Genomic DNA, 24,562 nt, shown 5'->3' with positions numbered 1-24,562 from the left:
GGTGATGGATTGAGATGAGGGAGGCAATGTAGGGTGGCGCTGTACTGTGGAGGGCTTTGTGGATGAAGGTAGCGAGTTTGAATTGAATTCTGTATTTAACGGGCAGCCAGTGCAGTGACCGGCACAGGACAGAGGCATCCGAGTAGCGGCTGGACAGGAAGATGAGCCTGGCTGCCGCATTCAGGATGGATTGGAGAGGGTAGAGTCTGGTGCAGGGGAGGCCGATCAGCAACGAGTTGCAATAATCGAGCCGGGAGTGGATGAGGGCGACAATAAGCGTTTTTAACGTCTCCAAAGTGAGAAAAGAGCTGATTCTTGCGATGTTCTTGAGGTGCAGCTGACATGTTCGGGCCAGAGATTGGATGTAGGGGGCAAAAGAGAGATCAGAGTCAAATATGACCCCAAGGCAGCGGGCGTGTTGTCTAGGAGTTATGGTGGCGCCACACACTGAGATGGAGATGTCAGGAGGAGGTCGGTTAGTGGAGGGTGGAAATACCAGTAAGTCAGTTTTAGAGAGGTTTTCTTTTAGGTAGAGAGAGGACATGGTGTTAGAGACAGCAGACAGACAGTTAGTGATGTTTTGGAGGAAGGGTGCAGAGATGTCACAGGCAGAGGTGTATAGCCAAAACTCCTGATGGTTTGTCCAATAGGGGCTGTGTAGATAGAGAAGAGAAGGGGGCCGAGGACCGAGCCCTGGGGGACCCCAACAGCAAGGGGAAGAGGAGGGGAGGTAGAGCCAGCAAAGGAGACACTGAAAGAGCGGTCAGATAGGTAAGAGGAGAACCAGGAGAGGGCAGTGTCCTTTAGGCCAATGGAGCGTAGCATACTGAGGAGGAGTTTGTGGTCAACAGTGTCAAACGCTGCAGAAAGGTCGAGGAGGATCAGTAGGGAGTAATCGCCCCTCGATTTGGCTGTCAGTAGGTCATTGGATACCCTAGTAAGGGCAGTTTCTGTCGAGTGTTGAGGTTGGAAGCCAGACTGTAGGGGGTCTAGATAACAACCAATCACAGCGCATCTTTCATGTTACCTCAGTGGTATAATATATAACAACCAATCACAGCGCAGCTTTCATGTTACCTTAGCAGTATAAAATATAACAACCAATCACAGCGCAGCTTTCATGTTACCTCAGCAGTAAGAGAAATAACAACCAATCACAGCACAGCTTTCATGTTACCTCAGTGGTATAATATATAACAACCAATCACAGCGCAGCTTTCATGTTACCTCAGCAGTAAGAGAAATAACAACCAATCACAGCGCAACTTTTATTCTGCCTCAGCAATATAAAAAATAGCAACCAATCACAGCGCAGCTTTCATGTTACCTCTGCGGTATTATATATATAGCAACCAATCACAGCGCAGCTTTCATGTTACCTCAGTGGTATAATATATAACAACGAATCGCAGCACAGCTTTCATGCAACCTTAGTATAAGAAGTAGCCACCAATCACAGCACAGCTTTCATGTTACCTCAGCAGTATAAGAAATTGCAACCAATCACAGCACAGCTTTCATTTTACCTCAGCATTCTCAATAACCAGCAATTGTCTTGCGAAATGTTCGGCAGATGCATAATTTTGTGGTTGAACACTCATCCTGTTGCTCATAATGCCTTTTGCTTTCGTGCTTGAGATGGAAATCAAACGATCTTTGTCTGGGGGGGCATAACTGTCGACGACGCTCACACGCGTGCCACCTATCGTAGGATAGTTGTACTATGCCTATAATCTTCCCAGGAGTGTACTCAACAACTTCCCAAAGTCTCATGGCAATTGGATGAATAGTGTAGTAATGCATAAAGGACAGACAGACATACATTCATTTATATATATACATACATGACATCAGGAAATGAGAGAATTAGATTCTGTACGTAAAATTTGGACGCTAATTGTTTTGCGCTTAGAATTGAATAATCGAGTTGGGACCCATTAGCTTTTCCTATTTATGACATAATCAATGCTCGTGCCAAATTTTTATGTTTCTATGATATTGGGAAGCGAGAAAATTAGATTCCGTACGTAAAATTTGGACGCTAATTCTTTGGCGCTTACAATTAAATAATTGAGTTGGGACCCATAAACTTTTCCTATTTATGACATAATCAATGCTCATGCCAAATTTTTATGTTTCTATGACATTGGGAAGTGAGAGATTTAGTGGCAGTGATGGAAATCGAGCGATCTACGTGGGGAGGGCGCAACTGTCGACGATGCTCACACGCGCGCGCCATTTATCGTAGGATAGTTGTACTATGCCTATAATCTTCCCAGGAGTGTACTCAACAACTTCCCAAAGTTTCATGGCGATCGGATGAATGGTGTAGTAGCGCATAAAGGACAAACAGACAGACAGACACACACACACGCATACATTCAATTTTATATATATAGATTGCTGCAGAAGTCTATACACACACACTAGACAAACTATGAACAGAATGTGTCTCTGGCAAGCTGTAATTTTTTCCCCCACTGACTTTAAACACTTAAAAAAAAATAAAAAAAGTGAAATGCTTCTTTCAGTCTTTAAAAAAATCCTACGAACCAGAATAGTGCTGCTGACTCCATTTTTTCTACTAAAAAAAAAAAAAAAAGCCAAAATGAAAGCATTTCATAATTTTGAACACCCTTTGCCCCTCCCCCCCGCCATTGATTTCAAACACTGAATATCAATTTTCTTCTCCAAAAATGGATAAATAAAATGCAAAAACAATAGCAATAGCAAACCCCCATCAACAATAGCCAAAGCCCCAGCCTTGACTATGTAGTGCTCAATACAAAAATAGAATATATATTGGTTCTTTCATCTTCTAATTAGAAAGTTTACAGACTATAGCACAATAATTAAAAAAAATACAATTCTTAAAAGTCAAGTATTTTAGACTAGTAATTATAGTAATTACACAAAAGTTCATTTTTGGTTTTGATATTTTTTTAACATTAGGAGTCCTCATTTAGTAGCCACACTTATAGGACAAAATGAGAAATAGTACTTTGTAAGAAATAATACATTAACTTTATTTTAACCCAGAGTGTATAGCTTGTGATTGTCAAATATCTTAAATTACTGGATGCTTGAAGGAAAAAAAGTGTAGTTTGCTTGTAAGGATAAAGAACTGTGAATACGGTACAAAATTAAAAAATATCACTATCAAGCTGGAATCACACATGAAATCCTTTTAGCCAAAGCTTTAAGGGATCAAAACCAAAAACTAAAATACACGCAAACACTTCTAGCTATCCATTCATCTTTTGTTCACAATACACTCCAAATTTCCCCAAAAACTGGTATCAAAAAAACATGTATGAATCCAGCCTTATACTTTACTCTTCGTTTAAAGCATTTAAACCCCCCCCCAAAAAACACAAGACAAAACTGAACGCGGTCCTACAGGTAGAGCATCTATACAATGGCTATAAATGGCATGTATTTCCCTGCAGCACAAAGGAGCTGACAATGACAATTATCTGTGCAGCAACCAGCCATAAATTATAGAAACAAAGTTAAACTATTTCCACCCTAAAAACACAAATGATTAAATACATTATTGAACCCCATATCTATGGTACGATTCAAGAAAGCGTCTAGGTCTATGCAAGTACGAAGCTTACAGAAGTCAACGCTCTGCACAGCACTCGGAAGTGTCTGCAAGTACCGTCAACCTACAGACCTCTCCATCAATGCAAAATAAGCCAAAAACACACAGATAAATAAAAATCACTACTACGACGGGAAGCTTACCTCTCTCGCACAAATTCTGCCAACTCCTTGATGGAAAGCTGCCCATGTTTCATGTTGTGGTATAACACTGCAAAGCCAGAGTTCTTATCTCCCTGCAAAGAAAATCATCAATTTGCAACATTAAAACAAAATGACAAGATACGAGAAGTATCTAAATTCTAAAAACATAAAGCAAACAATACAGGGTTCCTTAAAAGAAAATTACTAGTGCTGAATGAGAGAAAGCCATTTTTTTACCAGCAAGTCTTATTAAGGGAGCAAAATATTAAATAAAATAAGGAATATAAACATGCAAAATTAAAGTAAAAATGTGTCCAGTACATCCATTTATACAATCTGCTGGCTTCCTTACAGAGAAAAGAAAGTGCCGAGGAAGGAAGTTATAAGGCAGCCAGAGGCACAGATGTGCATGCATGCAGAGGACACCTGCGGGGAGGCACAATGTGCAAGGATGTCAGATGACAGCGCTGGGGACAATGCCAGTCTGTGTACAGCTCCATGGCACAGAATGGGCCTGTGTGCCAGGCTGAAGCTGCAGGCCTCGTCGTCAGGGGAGATGGGTTGCTCCTAGTTACTAGATCTTCTAATTGAATGTCAACAAGGTCCTAGCAAACGCCTACATTTCACTAAAATAACCCCCTACTGAGCAGGCAGAAAACGTGTATTAACCCCTTAGTGACCAAGCCTGTTTGCTCCTTAATGACCAGGCCAAATTTTGCAAATCTGACACGTGTCACTTTAGCATGGAAAAAGACCAGAAAGGCTCTGCATATCCAAGCGATTCTGACTTTGTTTTTTCGCCACATGTTGTACTTCATTTAGGTGGAAAAAAAAGACCGATAGAATTTGTGTTTACTTATTAAAAGCGCCAAAATTGGGAAAATTTTGAAAAAAATCATCATTTTTTCACATTTCCAACTGCAATATCTCAAATATGTGCAAACATAATATAGAAATTTTTGCTAAGATTTATATTTCCATCCGTTTTCTTTATTTTGGGCGCACATTGGAAAACCTTTCGTTGTTTTTTAACCATTTAGGAGACGTACAAATGTAACATTACTTTTCAGCATTTGGAGGAACACTTTGTTTTCCTACACCAATCCAAGATTGGAAAGGCTCATAGGAGTCAAAATGATAGATACCCCCACAAGTGACCCCATTTTAAAAACTACACCCCTTAACGTATTCACTGAGCGGTGTCATGAGTATTTTAACCCCACAGTTTTTTTTCAGGAGTCAATGCAATTTAGAAGAGAAAAACAAAAATTTCATATTTTTGCAAATATGTCATTTTAAAGACAGGACTTTTTTTCTATAGTACACATGAAAATTAGGATTTGCACCCCAGAATGGATACCCCTGTTTGTCCCGTGCTCAGAAATATACCCATTGTGGCCCTAATCTTACGTTTGGATGCACAATGGGGCCCAAAATGAAAGGAGCAATCGGTGGCTTTCGGAACAGAAATTTTGCTTGAAGGAGATTTAGGCCCCATTGCCCACTTGTAGAGCCATTGAGTGACCAAAACTATGGAGAACCCCCACAAGTGACCCCATTTTGAAAAGTAGACCCCTTAACGAATTTATCTAGGGGTATAATGACTTTTTTGACTTCACAGTTTTTGAATGAATCTAAGCCAAGCCGAAGGAAAAAAATTACAATTTTCATTTTTTTGGTAATTGTCATTTTAAAAGCAGTTTTTTTGTACAGCACATATATGAATGAAGACTTGCACCCCAAAATGGATACCCCTGTTTCTCCCGTGCTCAGAAACATACCCATTGTGGCCCTAATCATATGTCTGGATGCACAATGGGGCCCAAAATGAAAGGAGCAACCGGTGGCTTTCGGAACAGAAATTTTGCTTGAAGGAGATTTAGTCCCCATTGCCCACTTGTAGAGCCCTTGAGTGACAAACGATGGAGAACGCCCACAAGTGACCCCATTTTGAAAAGTAGACCCCTTAACGAATTTATCTAGGGGTAGGATGACTTTTTTGACTTCACAGTTTTTGAATGAATCTAAGCCAAGCCGAAGGAAAAAAAATACGATTTTCATTTTTTGGTAATTGTCATTTCAAAAGCAGTTTTTTTTGTACCACACATATGAATGAAGACTTGCACCCCAAAATGGATACCCCTGTTTGTCCTGTGCGCAGAAACATACCCATTGTGGCCCTAGTATTACGTCTATATGCACAATGGGGCCCAAAATGAAAGGAGCAACCGGTGGCTTTCGGAACAGAAATTTTGCTTGAAGGAGATTTAGGCCCTATTGCCCACTTGTAGAGCCATTGAGTGACCAAAACGATGGAGAACCCCCACAAGTGACCCCATTTTGAAAAGTAGACCCCCTAACGAATTTATCTAGGGGTATGACGACTTTTTTGACTTCACAGTTTTTGAATGAATCTAAGCCAAGCAGAAGGAAAAATTTACGATTTTCATTTTTTGGCAATTGTGTCAATTTAAAAACAGTTTTTTTTGGAAAGTGTACATAGGAATGAAGACTTTCGCCCCAAAATGGATACCCCCATTTGTCCCGTGTTCAGAAACATACCCATTGTGGCCCTAATCTACTTAAAGGAAACATAGCTAGGCCTATAATGGAAGGAGCACCTGTTGGATTTCAGGGTACAACGGAATAAATTCCAGTCCCATTGCCCACATGTAGAGCCATTGAGCGTCCAAAACGATAGAGAACCCCCACAAATGACCCATTTTAAAAACTAGACCCCTTAACAAATTCATCTAGGGGTGTACAGCGTATTTTGACCCCAAAGTATTTGAATGAATCTAAGCAAAGCAAAAGGAAAAAAATTACGATTTTCATTTGTTTGGCAATTTTGTCAATTTAAAAACTGTGTTTTTTGTACAGTGTACATAGGAATGAAGACTTTCACCCCAAAATGGATACCCCTGTTTGTCCCCTGTTCAGAAACATACCCATTGTGGCCCTAATCTACTTACAGGACACATGGCTAGGCCCATAATGGAGGGAATGCCCGCTGGATTTCAGGGCAGAACTGAATAAATTCCAGGCCCCATTGCCCACTTATACGGAAAAAAAATTGACTTCCTAAAAATAATCCCCCCCCCCCCCACGCCATCCCCATTTTTTGGCATTCCCTAAATATTAGATAAAGGTAATAATATAAATGCGTTTTATGTCCGAAGACAGGGGTAATTACGGAGGCTGGTTGGGCTGGGCACATGGGGCAAGAAAACCGGGTATCCCCCCCCTCCTCTCATGTATTTTGGGGGGGTATTTCATAACCTCAGCAGCGGGGATGGGGTGTAGAAAGTGGCGCTGTGAGGCTTTGTAATCTTGCTGCGGTGCAGCGGTCTCACAGAGAAGGCGCTCAACAAGCTGCTCCTGGAACTGCAGGAAGGCGAGCGTTCCCGGGGCTTCTTGTAAATTACGGATTACTGGTAGCGGTCTGAATAACGCTGGGCTCACGTAGCCGTAGGCGGAATCCGCTTGCCGAGGCCTGCAGCGGATCCCAGCTGTGAGCCCGGCTGTGACCCTGCGTACGGCCGCGTAATGTACTGCGCATAACTGCCTACTCACACAGGCGGGTTTTTGTTTGCATTTCCCGCGCCGTCGCTCAGAGATGACCCGGGTACCCGCAGCCCGTACACAATGTGTTTGCATATGGGCTGCGAGTATATCCGCGGTCATAGAGCACAAAGGGCTCTAGGTCGCAGATATTCGTGGTAAAATATAGCATGCCGTGTTCTGTTTCTGCGAGTGGATTCCGTAATTCCGACCCGCTAATTGGGGGGAATTGTGTAATCCAATGCATGCGATTGATCCGTGGATTACCGCTGATCAAGCGCATGCAGAACCTGTAATTCCTCTCCAGTCACGCGTGACCGGCCTAATGTTAGTTCGCTACTTTATCATGTGACCGGGGACCGCTCAGCGAGGTCACCAGTCACTGCTCCAAGCACTCAGCGACCGTTGGTCGCTGGGAGCAAGGAGATTTAACATTTCCTGGGCTTCCCGGCTCCTGCGAATGTGTCCGGCATTTTGCCGGCGGGCGCATGCGCAGCAGCCGGAAGGGTCCATGGAGGATAATCGCATCTGGATTCAAATGCGGAAGCCTCCGAGAAGATGTTTCATCTCCCCCCACCGATCGCATCGGTGAGGGGAAATGAAACTGCCACTTTTTAAAGAACTTTTACGTGATCGCCATTATGCATTGGATAACGGCAATCACGTGACCAGTAACCGCATACAGCGGCTCCCTGTGACATCTCCAGGCTCTTGGCTACCTTTTGTAGCCAGCAGCAGGGAGATTTTATATTTCTTGGGCAATCTTTCACTTTTGCGCATGCGTCCGCCATCATGCTGACGGGCGCATGCGCTGAAGCTGGGGTAAGATCCGCGGATCAACATTCCACCAGGGAACAAATCCGGGACCTTGGGTACGTAATTTCATCCCCCCTTACGGATACGATCCATAAGGGGAGATGAAACTTTAACTTTTTAAACTTTTTTTTACTTTTAACTTTTTTTTTTTTTTTTACTTTTTAACTTTATATGATCACCGTTATCTGATGGATAACGGTGATCATTTGACTGGAAACCGCATACAGCGGTCCCCAGTCATATCTCCCTGCACTCGGCTATCTGTGACAGCCGGGTACAGGGAGATTTTGAATTTGCCGGGCTCGCCGGCTTCTGCGCATGCGCGCCGCATCGGCACATCGCAGAAGCCAGCGGGGGGTCCAGACACCGGCCGGAGGACATCGGCGGACCTGAGGTGAGTATTTTCACCTCCCCTCATGGATCCGATCCATGAGGGGAGGTGAAACTTTTCTTTTTTTACACTTTTTTTAAACTTTTTTGCGATCGCCGCTATCCATTGGATAACGGCGATCGCGGTACCGGGGACTGCGGTGAGCGGTCATCTCCTGATATCTCCTGCCTCCCGGCTACCTACAGGAGCCGGGAGATTTTAAGTCTCCCGCGCCGCCGGGCCTTCTGCGCATGCGGCTGACGTAATGCCGCCAGGCGCGCATGCGCAGAAGGACGGCTACGGCGCCCGGAGCATCGGGACAGCTGGGAGTCGTGCGACGGACATCGGTGAGTAATTTCAGCTGCTCCGATGGATCCGATCCATCAGAGCAGCTGAATCTTTAACTTTTATTGCACTTTTATTTACTTTTTTGCGATCGGCGCTATCCATTGCATAGCGCCGATCGCAATGCCGGGGGGGGGGAGGGGGGGGCTCCGAACAGCCCGGGATGACAGCTCCATGCTGTCAGCTACCTGCGGACACCAACAGCATGGAGCTGTCACGTCCACAGCATGAGGGGCATTATTCTCTGCAGGAAGCATGTTTTTACGTCCTCAGAGAATAAGGCCCACTTCGGGAGGACGTAAAAACACTATGGGCTGGTCGTTAAGGGGTTAAAATAATATATAATACACACAATGTGAAAATGTACTGCTTAACACTATGGGTAGATTTAACCATTGCTTGCCACAGTTCTGATAAATCAAGAAAAAAAACCAAAAACTGAAAATGTACAAGTTTCCCAAAGTTTCAGCTTTGAGATGGGAAAGAATATTGTTTGCAACGGAGTTACGAAAAAAAGCCCCCCCCTTGCAGAATATGCAGCACCAAAGTCTGCACTGCCAACATGTAGATTTTGATGCAGAATTAAAAGCAGACTTCTGAAAGAAAGTCTGCAGTTTAGTCGTGCGGAATTCCAGGGTGGCATGTTCCACTACTGTTGCAGAATATTCTGTCCCATGTGAAATCGTTGTATAATTACTAAGGGCTAATTTCACACAGGCCTACACACACTTTTAACCCCTTTAGTGGCAGGTTTATTATTACCATGTCATGCCTCACAGGGCAGGTTTTTAAAATGAGTCAACAATACAATTTAATCTCGCAAATATTTATTAAGGAATGGAACAATCACATTGCAGCATTATTTTGTAATGAAAGAATACATTATAACAAATTTTGGAAAATAAAAATAAAAGAATTCATAATTTTAGCAAAATGAAATAAAGAAAGATTTCAGACGACAGCTCAGTGCTCTGCACATTTCAGCACTAGAACTGTCCACGGAAATCTTCCAGTGTTTAACTGCATGGTCAGTGCAGCAAGCCCTGGAGATTTTTTGGGGGGGCCACTAAAGGGGTTAAAGGGGTCTTTATAAAAAAGGATTGGTTTGGTTCTTAATTCCCGATCAATAGACTTGTTTATAGGGTCTGACATTGATTTGCAGGGATGCTGCCATCCAATAGGTGGCACTGCAGAGGTACTGTTCCATCTTCCTTATTTGCATATATTTCACATGCAGCATGTCCTATTTGGTCTGTATTACATTAATGGCAGTGTGGAACGATGCATGAAATGTGTATTCACTGTGTATTTACACCTGAAACCAATGGACGAGTGTTTTTTCTATTCTTGTGTGAAAAACACTGTTAATATGTGCGCAAAAAAAAAAAAAAAAAAAAGCTAGATACACAATGTTTCAGTGCATGAAAATGCCGAGTATTCTCGGACTGAAAACAGCATACACTCGTGTAAATGAGCCCTTACATTGCAGAAGCAGACTGACAACCCTCAGGGAAGCTGCAGTAGTCGCCATATAGTCACCCAGCTTTCCCAGAAACAAAATGACCTCCAGCAAATTCTTTTTTAGTTTCAAAAGGATTTATTGATGATTTGGCAACATATCACCCCTCCCAGGGGAATCTTATATGTTCAATCACATAAACAAATGAACTTACAAACAAACATTACTTTAGTGACTTGTTAAAGTTGGTGTTCTGGTATAAGCAACAGGATTAGCTTTATACCGCGTTTCCCCGAAAATAAGGCACCCCTGAAAATAAGACACCCCCTGGAATTTGCAGAAGTCCCAAATATAAGGCACCCCCCGATAGTAAGGCATAGTGAAGTGTGCAGACAAGTCAAGAGGCCTGTCCACTGCTGCCATCCCCGTTGTCTTCCACCTCCAGATGTATGGGTAGATCTGCAGACAGTCTGCTGTTATCCTGTCCCTGCTGTGCTGTACGAGTGTGCTGTTGTGAGCTCCCCTTGCTGGCTGGAAAAGTCCATACTGTACGTTCTGTTCCTGCTGTACATGTCTGCTGTGATGAGCTCCCCCTGGTGGCCGGAAGCTGCAATACCATCCCTGCTTACAAGTGGTCCTGGAACCTCTGACTGCAGACAGGTACGTTACTTTACAGCCCTTATTTTTTTATGGCTCTGTGTGCGAGTCAGGCAACCTGTGTGTGATTCTTAAGGCTGGGTTCTCACAGAGCGTATTTCCAGCGGAAATCTCGCAGTTTAGCCACAGCGATAAACATCGAGATTTCCGCCGGGAAAGCACTGCTTCAAAACCCACGGCACTCAGCCGCTTGTTTTGAAGCGACCTGGCTGCACGTTTTTCCGTTTCTGTGGCTGGTGTATCCGCACCACAACGCTGGCTTCTCCCAGCTTTGCTGTGACAGATTTGCTGTCCCATGTGGACGAGATTTCTGAGAAATTTCGTCCACAAAGCTGGCCAATTGAGGGACTAGCGGCCACAGAAGGGTTTGCTGCGGTGAAATAAGACACCCCCTGAAAATAAGACGTAGTGCATATTTGGGAGCAAAAATTAATATAAGACGCGTCTTATTTTCGGGGAAGCAGGGTAGTACTATGTGTTCTACTTCCTGACCCTGCCCAACCTCTTCTTCCCCTGTTTCATAGTATTGTCAAATTCCCTCCCTTCTCCTCTTACCGTTTTTCAAGGTCCAAAGGCATCCCCTCACAACACTAATAATTGGGGCAGACCCGGGATATTTAGGTACTCAGACCATGGCTGCCAAGTCTTAAGGAATCCTTCCACACAATCTTCCCTCATGGCAGACAACTTTTCATATCATTCTAGATATTCTCGTTAAGACTGATTCCAGGTGTAAAACAGGTGAGAGCCACTGGAAGGAAATATAAATTCTAACCGCCGCGCAGATGTATTGGGAAAGCTTGTGCTGTTGATTTGTAAAAGGTTTGTTCGCCAGGAGGAAAGCCGACAGGAGCAATGGGAAAGTCCTACCCAAGATGCTTGTTATTAAATCGGTTACTTGACCCCATGGGATCTCAATAGCAGACACGTCTACCATATATGTGATATGGTCCCCAGAGCACACCCCCTGAAACAATAGGGGGAGGAAGTTGGGGAAAACTTGTTAATGGTCATGGGAACATAATACGCCCTATGAAGTATCCTATCTGAGGATTCCAAGTTACTCGATGACTTCCCTTAGAAATAAAGTTACAGCAGTGACGCCACCTTTCTAGTGATAGAGATAAATTCAGGTCTGTTTCCCAACGTTTCATGAAAGGGATTTTATCCTCATGTGAAGGTTGGTTCATGGTCGAGTAAAGGAACAAAATCTTTCTATGTTGCATAGGTGACCTCAAACCAAACTTCTCAAAGGGGGTTGGATTCACCAAGATAAGGGGAGTCGGGATAGTCTAGAGCAGTGGTGGCGAACCTATGGCACGTGTGCCAGAGGCGGCACGCGGAGCCCCTCCCTACTGGCACGCGCCCCATCGGCCGCTCACCACTTGTGAATACCAGCAGGGGCCGCGGCTCCCCTGCTGGCATTCACAAACGGCACTGCTAGCCGCGCTGATCCTGGCACACACTGACTTGGGGGTGGGGGTGGAGGTAAGTATGTGGGTCTCAGGAGGGGCACTGTGGGCCGCTGTGGGGTGGAGGTCACCATCACCGCTGGGGCCGCTGTGTGTGTGTCACTATCACCGCTGGGGCCGCTGTGGGGGGGGGGGGGGTCACTATTACTGCTGGGGCTGCTGGAGGGGGGGGGGGGGGTCACTATTACCGCTGGGGGGTGGGGGTTACCATCACCGCTGGGGCCGCTGTGTGTGTGTGTGTGTGTGTCACTATCACCGCTGGGGCCGCTGTGTGTGTGTGTGTGTGTGTGTGTGTGTGTGTGTGTGTCACTATCACCGCTGGGGCCGCTGTGTGTGTGTGTGTGTGTGTCACTATCACCGCTGGGGCCGCTGTGTGTGTGTGTGTGTGTGTGTGTGTGTGACTATCACCGCTGGGGCCGCTGTGGGGGGGGGGGGGGGTCACTATTACCGCTGGGGGGTGGGGGTTACCATCACCGCTGGGCCCGCTGTGTGTGTGTGTGTGTGTCACTATCACCGCTGGGGCCGCTGTGTGTGTGTGTGTGTCACTATCACCGCTGGGGCCGCTGTGGGGGGGGGGGGGGGTCACTATTACCGCTGGGGGGTGGGGGTCACTATTACCGCTGGGGTATGTTTACAGGTGGCGGAAATGGGCAGGGCTGTTTTCAAAATAGACAGGGTGCAGATTTTGACTGCTTTTTGGATGCGGAAACGCTGCAGAATTTTCCACAGAAACGTTCGCTGAGGACATTCTGCAGTATTTCCACATCTAGGAGGCAGTCAAAATCTGCACCCAGTCTATTTTGAAGCGGCCCTGTCCTTTTTAGAACAACGGGGGTAAAAATCATACGTCGTGATAAGCCCCGCCCCCCGATGTGTTGGCACTTTGCGATAAATAAGTGGGTTTTAGGTTGCAGTTTGGGCACTCGGTCTCTAAAAGGTTCGCCATCACTGGTCTAGAGCGTATGAAACTGCATATCTGATTTACTTCTATCCATAGATGCGCAGGAACCATGTATTTCTCAGAGATTTGTTGTGGGGAAAGGGGCCTAATAAGCGATAAAAACTGGTGTAATAACATGATACCACGATTTCTCCATCATATCAGCCTCTCTCCCCGAATGCTCGCTGGAAAAATCCTGGCTGGATTCAACTGATCAACTGCTGCGGGGACTGCAACCCCAAATTAATCTCAATTAATTTTTGCATGCTCGGGGCTATATTGATATACAGAGCTTCTGTTTTATCTATATTTACCCGTAGACCCGAAATCCCAGCGAATCTGTCTAGGATAGCCATTAAATTGGGAAGAGAGGTTAGTGGTCTAGATAGGGTAAGAAGGGTGTCACCCACAAATAGACTGACCTTATACTCCCTCCCATCTTGTATGAGCCCTGCTACATTAGGGTTCTCCCATTTCACATATGCAAGGGGTACCAGTGTCAACGCGAATAGAGCCGAGGATAAGGGGCATCCCTGTCTAGTTCCTCTCTGTATAGCAAATTGGAGTGGGTTTGGAACATGGGAGTTTCAGGGTCGCCGAGGGGCTAGAGTAGAGTGATCTAAGGGCTAGCAAATAAGATGCGCTATTCCCCATTCTATCAAGGGCTGAATAAATAATCCCACGATAGGCTATCGAAAGCCTTTTCTAGGTCTAGCGCCAGAGCTAGAATCAGGGTTTTCTGGCTCTGGGCTATATGAATAAAATTTAAGACCTTTCTTGTCTGGAAGGTATAATTCTTTTTTAGTTTTAAAAACTTTGTATATGTTTTTAATTTAAGGGTAACTGTTTTTTAGGCTTCCTAGATTATTTAACAAATTAAATTTAAACAGAAAGGAAAACATCTAAAAGTGAAATAAGCTTTCGATTGGTTCTTCAGGGGTTAACAATCCTTCATACAATGAAATTAGTTATTGGTGGATTCTGGAATTAGGTTGCGAGGATGGATGTCATTATGTTCCGGAGACAACTTCATATATGCAGGAAGTAGAAAAATCAAATTAGCAAAAGGTCTGGCAGAATATAGAAGGAAATGAGGTGATTGAATGCTACCAGCTGGTCACCGTGTGGCAGTAAAGCCGTACAGATAAGACACTGTTTATGGGGGATGCAAACTGCAGTTAGATCTCCTTCTCCATGAAGCCTGTTACTCAGAGTCCGCATTGAACCTGTACAACAGGTGAACGAATTTGGCTTGGTTACAAAACAAGGTAATTAAATATTTTCGCACCAAGTTTTTCTGAAAAGTCCAGCAGTGCTGCTGCTGTAGAGCCGCCGGGTAACTAACTGACTCGGCTATTTGGCTAAGGCCTCATGTCCACGGGGAAAATCAGGCCCGCTACGGATTCTACATGGAGAATCTGCAGCGGGTCCCTCCTGCCCCGCGGACATGAGCGCTGAAAATAGGAATTTAAAAGAATTTACCCATCCGTAGCGGTTCGGGAAAGTCTTCTCTTCCTCACGGCCGGATCTTCTTTTTAGTCCGGCGGATGAACTCGTCACGTCGTGCCGCGCGCATGCACCGGGCACATCCGCCGAGCCGAAGCAAGAAAGATGCGGCCGTGAGGAAGAGAAGACCTTCCCGGTCCGCTCCGGATGGGTAAATTCTTTTAAATTCCTATTTTAGGTCTCCCGCGGATCCGGACGGCTTTCATAGGCTTCAATAGTAGCCCGCGGGAGCCGTCCCCGCGGGAGACCCGCATGAAAATGGAGCATGGTCCAGATTTTTTCATGCCCCATTTTTAAAAAAAATCCCTTTTATTGACCATCCGCGGGTATTTATCTACCCCGCGGGTGGTCAATGCATCCCTATGGGGTGCGGATCCGCAGGCAGGAGAAGAGTTAAAATCTGCTGCGGATTTTAATTCTTATTTTGCCCGTGGACATGAGCCCTTAGAGTCACACAGCGGAATTCCCAGTGGAAAAAGCGCACTTGAATTCCACCTCTAAAATTTGTCCTTTTGGGGCTGATCCCCATTCGGAATTTGCCCTGTCAGTGGGCAAAATTCGCACGCAGAAATGTGACACAAAAAAATCTCAGCATTAAGATGTGACAGATCACTTCTTGAAGTGGAAAACTATTTTTTCATTGGAGTTCTGCATACAGATTTTGTTCATTGGCAGGTAAATTCTGTGTGCGGATCCACATAAAAACAACGTAGTTCTTGAGAGCTGTGTGAACATACCATAGGGCATTATACATTCCTCAGTCAGATTCATACAGATGAATTTGGGAACGCTATACACAGATAGAGCAGCACCCATTGTTTTCAATGGGTTGGTCAGAGGCGTATATTTTACGTGCACAATTGCTTAGCACAAAACCAAAAACAGCATGCTCCATTTTCCTTCCCGTTTGCACAGGAAAAGAACACCTCTGGCACTCGAAAAAAAGAACCCATTTACAGTGACAGATGATTGCTCAAAAATTATAGTTTGACTGACAGTTTTGAGCGATCATCTTTGCATAGTCTATAGTCGCTACTTAAAGGGGTTGTCCCGCGGCAGCAAGTGGGTCTATACACTTCTGTATGGCCATATTAATGCACTTTGTAATGTACATTGTGCATTAATTATGAGCCATACAGAAGTTATAAGAAGTTATTCACTTACCTGTTCCGTTGCTAGCGTCCTCGTCTCCATGGAGCCGTCTAATTTTCGGCGTCTAATGGCCAAATTAGACGCGCTTGCGCAGTCCGGGTCTTCTTCTTTCCTCAATGGGGCCGCTCGTGCTGGATGCCGCCTCCTTGTAGCTCCGCCCCGTCATGTGCCGATTCCAGCCAATCAGGAGGCTGGAATCGGCAATGGACCGCACAGAAGCCCTGCGGTCCACCGAGGGTGAAGATCCCGGCGGCCATCTTCAGCAGGTAAGTAAGAAGTCACCGGAGCGCGGGGATTCAGGTAAGCACTCTCCGGTGTTCTTTTTTAACCCCTGCATCGGGGTTGTCTCGCGCCGAACAGGGGGGTTGAAAAAAAAACAAAAAAAAACCCGTTTCGGCACGGGACAACCCCTTTAAGACCTATGCAGGCGGAGCGGGACACTGCCGCCATCACTCGGCGAACAATACAGCTGTTCTGCATAGGAAAACAGCTGTATTCTCCACAATTACATCTCGGGTCGCGCTCTAAGCTACCAGCGGGACACAGGCTGTAAAAATCTTATCAGAGCTGCCGACTGATAACAGCCTGCACCGCTGATAAGAGATCATCACCCAATTCAAGAAAACTAGAATTGAGCGAGTAACGACTCGCGCACGAAAACTGCACAGTGTCCATGCATTTAGACAAAATGGTTATCGCTCAAAAGACGGCTTTGAACGAATTTTGAGTGAGAATCGTTGATTCTAAATGGGCCTTTAGCCATTTCAATGGCTGGGAGCATCGGTGTGTATTTTTTTGCACAAGTACAGTAAATAAGGAAGATGGAACACTACCTCTGTCAGACCCTTTATAATCATGATTGGAATTGAAAACCAAAAGCCTGCGCTCTCCTTAAGGAGAGAGAATACCCTTGCCGACCCACGTCACAGGCCTCTCACTAGCCAAGCCAGAAACCTACTGCACACTGATAAGTGACAAAAACCCTAAAACAGTCATCTGTGTATGGTTTTTAATTCCCAGTCATTGTTATAAAGACCCGCATAAGACTAACTTTACACGGCCTCACATCAAGGCCCGATATCGTGCTCACCCTCATGCGGTATCCCTGCGGATGCAAGGAGTTTTATATCAGAACTGCCTTGCATCGCCTTCAGCCGCAGCACAGGATTGCATAGTTTCTCACATTGTTTTGAATGGGGAAGCTTTCACAGACCCCACTGAAACAATGGGAAATGCAAGGCCATGCCCAAAGATAGAACATGCCGCAATTTGTTTCCCGCATTGTGGTGCAGGGTAATCTACAGAGACGTTTCTTTAAACCATTAGTGACCAGCCATACGCGTTTTCCCATACTGGGTGTCTGGGCTTTAATCTACAGGACCGTAAAAACACGCCGACCCTGTAGACTAAAGCCCCGGGGTTGAGGAGTAACAGCTTTCAGAGGTATCTGAGAGCCTGGAGATCACATAAAAGTTAAAGCTTCATTTTCCCTCATGGATCCGCTCCGCATAGTGGCACCAATAAAAACTATAGCCTACCCCATAAACGAAAACAAAAAAAAAAAAAAAAGGAAAGAAAACAGGCATCAGAATGTGGTGAACATAATCATACAGACTCACAGATTGAAGTCAACATGGCTTTTACAACTTCATGAATGCCATTAAGGCAAGACACCCGCACACCCACCTCCAAAAATAAATAAAAATAGCCACAACTGAAATTGCACCCACTTACAATTTTTCTTTTTATTGTTTTTCAATACAATTATTTGGCACATTTAGCTCCGCTCCTGCCATTGCAAACAGGGGCGGAGATGGGGCGGAGGCTCAATGCACTAGCTCCTGTCCCATCCCGCCTCCTCCCCTTGCAGAGAGGGGCAGCGTATATAGTCCGGGCGTGAGAACCCAACCGATATACGCACGTCTGAATAAGCCCTTTTTGTGTGTTTTTTTTTTGAGACAAAATGAACAAAAGCCTTTTGACCCTTTTTATGCCTTCTCCCTACCCCTTTTACAGCATGTGCTGTGCAGGATAAAACAGCGTTCAATGTATTGTACGGGTCGATACAGAGATACTAAAAGTTTGAATTTATTTAAAATTTTTTGTAATTTAAAAAAAAGGAAGGTGGTTTTTAGGTTTTCTTTTTTTGTATATCCGTGTAGGGAACGTTAACCTGCGATCTTATGATCTCTAAGCTACTACACTGCAGTACTTCTGTAGTGCAGTGTATTATCTGCATTCTTTTCTAGTAAAAACAATGGAAACCTTCCACTTGCATGGCAACCCATCAACCCTCCACGACTTCAAGGCGGAGGGCCAATAACGTCCCAGAGGCAGCTTCCTCACTCTGAACCCCATACATGCTACAATTAACATAGACTGTGACATGTAAGGTGTTAACAGATCAGTGTTCTTGCCAATCCTTGCTGTGGCAGCGGGAGGCCTGCAGTCAGTTGCAGATGGCTCTCGCTGCAGATGGAGCGGGTTCAGCTCCCAAGTCCATGCCATCCACATGCTGTAAATATATGGCATTCGCATGAACCCCTTCCCAGCCATGAAATACATGTAGCCCATGGGGCAGAGTGGTATTAATGAGGCATCTCTGCAATTGTGCTGGTCCAGAGAATAATGCCACCATGTGAATTATACCTCACAGTGAATATGTTGCACAAATAGCGAAGCTTTCCCTAGGGTAACAATAGACCCAAGGTTAGGACTCCATATATTATTAAAAAGAAGGTTTACTGTTAAATACAAAGTGATGGGACTACTGCGTGCTAAAGTATCTGTAGACATGGGATGTCTATATTTCATTAGCTATAGGATCAGCCCAATAGGAATAAATGTCTAAAGTAACAGCTATAGCTCTACAATTCCTAACAAAGGTTGAACCCACAGCTCTAATTAGCCCTGATCTAAAACCACACAAAGGGCATTTTTTACAGCCACGTTGTGTCAATTGCCATGCCAAGCACTGTAAAATGCCTCCATTGATTTCAATGGGGCTTGTCAGATAAGCATTCGAACGTAGTGTTCTTAATGCTGTGATTTTTGAACGTGCTTAACCTCATCATCCATTCTTATGCGGGGGTGGCATTAAAAAAAATTAAATAAATAAATGGTGCGTTTTAACAGACGCCTGTGTAAGAGTAGCCCAAAACCAAAATGCCCCCCCATATAGACGTCATCAGGGAAGACAGGGTAATAGTAAATGAGAATGCATCAATGGCAGAACAAATATAGACCAGGTCCAATGGGCAAAAATATCCAATGACACCACCATCTTAGGGCTATCTACACACTGGTCAGCGCAATATCGGGCTGTGAATCTTGTCATTTGAATAGTGCAAACTTATTACATAGCGCTTTCAGGTAATTTATTATCCACCAAGCTGGGTCCTCATTTTACAGACCTCAGAAGGATAGAAGGCTGCTGAGTCGACCTTGAGCCAGCTAACTGAACCACGTGGGGATTGAACCCGCAACCTTCAGGACGTGAGCGAGAATTAGGACTGCATTTCTGCTGCCTGAACATTCTGCGCCACATGATGCATGTCATCTATGAAATTCCGATCCTCATGCAAGATAGAGGATCGAAAGTCTTTCCCAATGACTTCAATGGAAAACAGCGGTGGTAGAGGATTTCTTCATCTCCGTGGGGAGTCCCCTTGTCACTGAACACCAACAGCATTGTCACAGAGTCCAGTGCCAAGGGGACTCCCCGCAGAGATGAAGAAATCCTCTGCCATAGTTGTGGCAGAGGACTGAAATGCTAAGCCATTGAATTCAATGGAACCACGCTACAGCCGGCTCTATTGAAAGCAATAAGCTGCCGGCAAGCCCTGCAGCGATTTTTTGGGGAAGGGCTTTAAATATAAGCCCTTCCCTGAAAAATCATCCCTAAAATATGTAAAAAATATATACTCCCCTCTCTGCAGTTGCCAGGGCTCAGGCGCATCCAGCCGGGTCTTCTCCCTGCTCTGAAGTGTTTTCAGCAGGTGGGGGATTTAAAATCCTCGCCTGCTGAAAGGACTGCCTCTGATTGGCTGAGTACTATGACCAATCAGAGGCAGCACACAGCTGCCGCCGGCCCCATTGAGCACAAGGTGAAACCCCTGGATATGACAGCATCCAGGGGTTTCACATCCAAAAAAGACAGATGCCGCAGTTACCTGTGTTTTAAAATCCGATGCCCTAGATTTACTGCTGCACACATTTTTGTGCGCAGATAAAATATTGGGCAGATGACCGCTGCCATTGAAAAGCATTGGTTTTTAATACATGCGGATCACAAACGCAAGTAACATGCGCACATAAAAACGCCAGTCTGACTGAGGCCTTGAGGGAGGGGGGGAATAATAAAAGCCAACCTCCACTGCTCATCAAAAAGACCATTTAGGGCTGCCTCACGTTGTGCGTTGGGCTTCAGTCTGACATGCTATACATAAAATCTGTTTGCTTCGTATACAAATCCATAGTTCTGGTCCGACTTGAGTAAAATTCTGCACCAGAACCAGGCAACGAATACTGGCGAAATTAAAAATCGAAAACTCACCGACTTCCCCTGTAATTTTTGTTGCCATTAGCAACCAATCACAGCTTAGCTTTTATTTTTTATACTGCTGAGGCAAAATGCAAGCTGTACTGTGATTGGTTACTATGGGCAACACAGATTTTCTTTTGTACAGCTTATCTATCCATCTCCAGCCCCTAGAAGACATTGTCGTTTTGCTGCAAAACCCGTCCTCAGTCAGATCTGTAAATGATGAGAGTTGTGGTGATTAGATGAACGGTCTTGTCAATGGAGGCCCTAAAAGTGGTTCCCCCTCGGCCTTTAAAAGGCTCTCGGGGGCTCCTTGTGTGTATTGACTTTTTCCACTTGTGTAGTGCTTGTTGACCAATAGACGCCTCTACGACACAGAGAAGAGATTTCACCGCGTTACCAGAGTCTGAGAGGGGCGCATTATTGGGATGTGAGAAGCCGGATGGTCGTATCGATGACTTATCCTCCACCCTCCTGTTCTCAACACCTCCTAACAGTCTGGTCAGACCAGTGGATGTGTGAGGGCACACTAGGTGACCGGGCTACAGACTACCAGTAGAGAGGAGCGTCTGACAAATACAAGCAGCTCCAAGTGTTTCGTTGTCCGCCATCCAGAGAAAGGTGGCGCCATTATTAGACCCCTGTGTCTGTCCAAACCATTTCCAAGAGTTTCTCTGAAGTGTTACATAGTATGTTAGGCTGAATGAAGTCAATGTCCATCTAGTTCAGACTGTTTTAACATCCCCCTTGTTTGTCCAGAGGAAGGCAAATGTGAGATCAACAACCCCGGTAGTCACCTAATGTCTATATCCTGTAATATCATAGCGCTCCAGAAAGACATCTAGTACCTTCTTAAACTCCTCTATGGATTTTGCCATCACCACGTCCTCAGGCAGAGAGTTCCAGTCTCACTGCTCTTACAGTAAATAACTCCTTTAGCCTCTCTGGGTATTCCAATCCTCTCATTCCGTTTATTAATTTAGTTGCCCTTCTTTGAACCCCCTCCAGCACTGTAACATCTTTCCTGAGCACCGGTGTCCAGAACTGTACGCAGTATTCCATGTGGGGCCTAACAAGTGCCTTGAATAGTGGAAGAATAATGTTATCGACCCTTGCCCCTATGCCTCTTAATTCACCCCAAGATTTTATTTGCTTTTGCAGCAGCTGACTGGCATTGGTTACCCCAGTTAAATCTACAATCCACTAGTACCCCCAGGTCTTTTTCCCTAGTAGTACCCCATTTAGTGTATACTGGTGACATCCGTTTCTCCTGCCCATGTGCATAACCTTACATTTATCAATATTGAACTTCATTTGCCATTTTTCTACCCAAGCCCCCAGCTTATCTAGATCCTTTTGTAGCCAAATATTGTCCTCTGTTGTATTAATTATCTTGTATAAATTTTGTATGATCTGCAAATATTGATAATTTACTGTGCAGTCCCTCTATCAGGTCGTTGATAGATATATTGAACAGAATGGGGCCCAATACTGAACCCTGTGGCACCCCACCAGCAACGGTGGCCCAATCAGATTATGATCCTTTTATTACCACCCTCTGCTTTTTATCTCTGAGCCAGTTCCTTACCCAATTACACACGTTTTCACCCAATCCGAGCTGTCTCATTTTATAGATCAACCTAAAATGCGGCAGTGTCAAATGCTTTAGAGAAATCCAGATATACGAGATCAATAGACTCTCCCAGGTTCAGCCTAGAACTTAATCAAGTGATCGTAGAAGCTGATCAAAGTGGTCTGACATGATCGACCCCACATGAACCCATGCTGATAGGAGTTATTCCGTTATTCTCCTTTAGGTATTCTAGGATGGCGTCTTTCAGAAACCCCTCGAATATTTTTCCAATTATAAAATGTGAGACTTACTGGCCTTTAGTTACCAGGCTCTCTTTCAGATCCCTTTTTGTATAATGGAACCACATTGGCAATGTGCCAATCCAATGGTACAACCCCGGTTTCAATAGAGTCCATAAATATAGGAAATAGCAGTCTAGATATCACATGACTTAGTGGCAATCAGTTTATCAATCAGTTACGTCCTATTGATATTGTACAGACTGACATCCACCCACCGTGACCTCTGTTTGCAGTGATGTCATGAGCAAAGAGACTAGATTGCTGCGGAGTTGAACCGGGTGGTCTTTAGCCTTTATTGTAATCACTTCTATCAATGTTACAAATCACACAAGGAAAGTTTCATTTGATTGCGACAACTCTTAAAATGTTTTTGATTTTTTTGAATATTAGTGTAGATAATTGAAATAATCGCATGGGGTTTGTATGGAGTGCTTTCTGGAACTGAGCCCGCTTCATGCGTAGTCAAATTCAGTCCCATTTAGACAGGACGACAGTCGTCTAAAATGACTGTACAAGTGCCAACGTCTCCACTAGGGCCAAAGGGGTTATGTTAGAAAAAAAAAAAATAATAATTTACACTCACCTGTGCCTTACGGGTCTGGTCACCAGGAACCTGCTGGTCTTCTCGTCTCCCTCCGGCAGCCATCCCATTGCAGGGCAGAAGCTGGCAAAGTTCCAGCTTCTGCCCCTACTCTGACCACTGCCACCTGGGTCAGTGGGTGACGCGTCGCTCACTGATTGGCCTGGCCGCATCTAACCTGTGCAGTCTTCAGAGTCGATGACAAGTGCGTATGCGCCCCCCTTCCTGGCGCGCTTGTGCACTTGCTGTCAGCTCTCTGTGGATGGCAGAGGTTAGATGCGGACAGGTCGGCGTGAGGGCGCTTGCGTGCACAGGAGCCAACCCCTCACGTGCCAGGTAAACAGAGGGACCAAATACAACAGGATTAGGCCTCCTTCCCACGAGCGTGACGGGCTCCGCCGCGTAATATTCCGCAGTGAAGCCCGTCACGGCGCCCCCCAGAGACCCCATACTTACCAGCGGAAGATAGCGTGAAGACGCTTCCCCGCCCACCGCCGTCGTGTCATGTGACACGCCCACCGCGTCACATGATGCGGCCGGCCGTGTCACGTGACGCGACGGCCGCGTCATATGACGCGCGGCGGTAGGCGGGGAAGCGTTTTTTCACGCTATCTTCCGCTGGTTGCAGCGGGAGATAGCGTGAACGGACGGCTTCCATTGACTGCAATGGAAGCCGTCAGCGCGTACACCCGCGGCAAATAGAACATGCTGCGGGTGAGGACGGGAGTTTTCACGGTGCGTAATTCCGCGGTGGAATTACGCATCGTGAGCATTGTGCTATTAGGTTCAATAGAACCTAATAGCATGGGGCAACGCAGCGGATTTTTGCCGCGGATTTACGCGGCGTAAATCCGTTCGTGGGAAGGAGGCCTTAGGTGAGTTTGCTTTGTTTTTTTTAACTCTTCTCTTTCAACAGGTTAGACTGTACAGGCATGCAGGGCAGGATGCAGGTGAGTATAGTTTTTTTTTTATTTTGCTGACAGAACCCCTTTAAAGGGTTAAAAGACTTTATGCAAATTACACTGCATATTTATCAGTCATCCATGCCTTTGAGAATGAGCTCATCTACGATTTCTACTCAGCATGTGGTTAAACGCAGAACAGTCTTAAACCCATAACACCAGATCTGTGTATGCCCAGTTTCCATTGGCGGTGTGTTTTAGGCACCAGACTGCTGCTAAACCGTGCAGAGGAACAGCTTGCTGCTACCTCCTGCGCTCGGCTCGCCCACGCTAAGTGAAACACTTGACAAGAGATTACTAAGGCGTTTGAGGGTGGTATATAAATAACATTCATGCTCCTCTGTGCAAGCAGATAGTTATTTGTATATACATTACATACAATTACAAAGAGGTATATCTAGCACCCACATGTTGCACTCAGATGATTGCAATCTTATAGATAAAAGCATCAGGATACAAACATAGAAAATATATTTATCTCATACCCAAAAATGGTCCCCGAAATAAGACATCTTGCCAGCAACTGGGGTGAGCGAGCCGCCTTGAGAGTCTGCGCAGGTCAGTCAGCAAGCTG

At 45.2% G+C, this 24,562-nt stretch overlaps 1 protein-coding gene across 1 annotated transcript in view; it reads right to left on the bottom strand.

Moving 5' to 3' along the window:
* The window catches only part of LOC136628559 (F-BAR domain only protein 1-like), a 138,230-nt gene extending 113,668 nt beyond the window's left edge, over positions 1-24,562 (bottom strand). Inside the window, exons 1-2 of the mRNA XM_066604554.1 lie at positions 24,474-24,562; positions 3,751-3,842 (exon numbers count right to left, since the gene is read on the bottom strand). Coding sequence (XP_066460651.1) covers positions 3,751-3,842; positions 24,474-24,500 — 119 coding nt within the window. The 5' untranslated portion in view covers positions 24,501-24,562. The remainder of the gene's footprint in view (positions 1-3,750; positions 3,843-24,473) is intronic.

The sequence above is a fragment of the Eleutherodactylus coqui genome, chromosome 5 (genome assembly GCF_035609145.1).
Source record: "Eleutherodactylus coqui strain aEleCoq1 chromosome 5, aEleCoq1.hap1, whole genome shotgun sequence".
NCBI classification, from domain to species: domain Eukaryota; kingdom Metazoa; phylum Chordata; class Amphibia; order Anura; family Eleutherodactylidae; genus Eleutherodactylus; species Eleutherodactylus coqui.
Note: the sequence above shows the minus strand (reverse complement) of the source record. Positions and strands in the feature narration are given on the sequence as shown.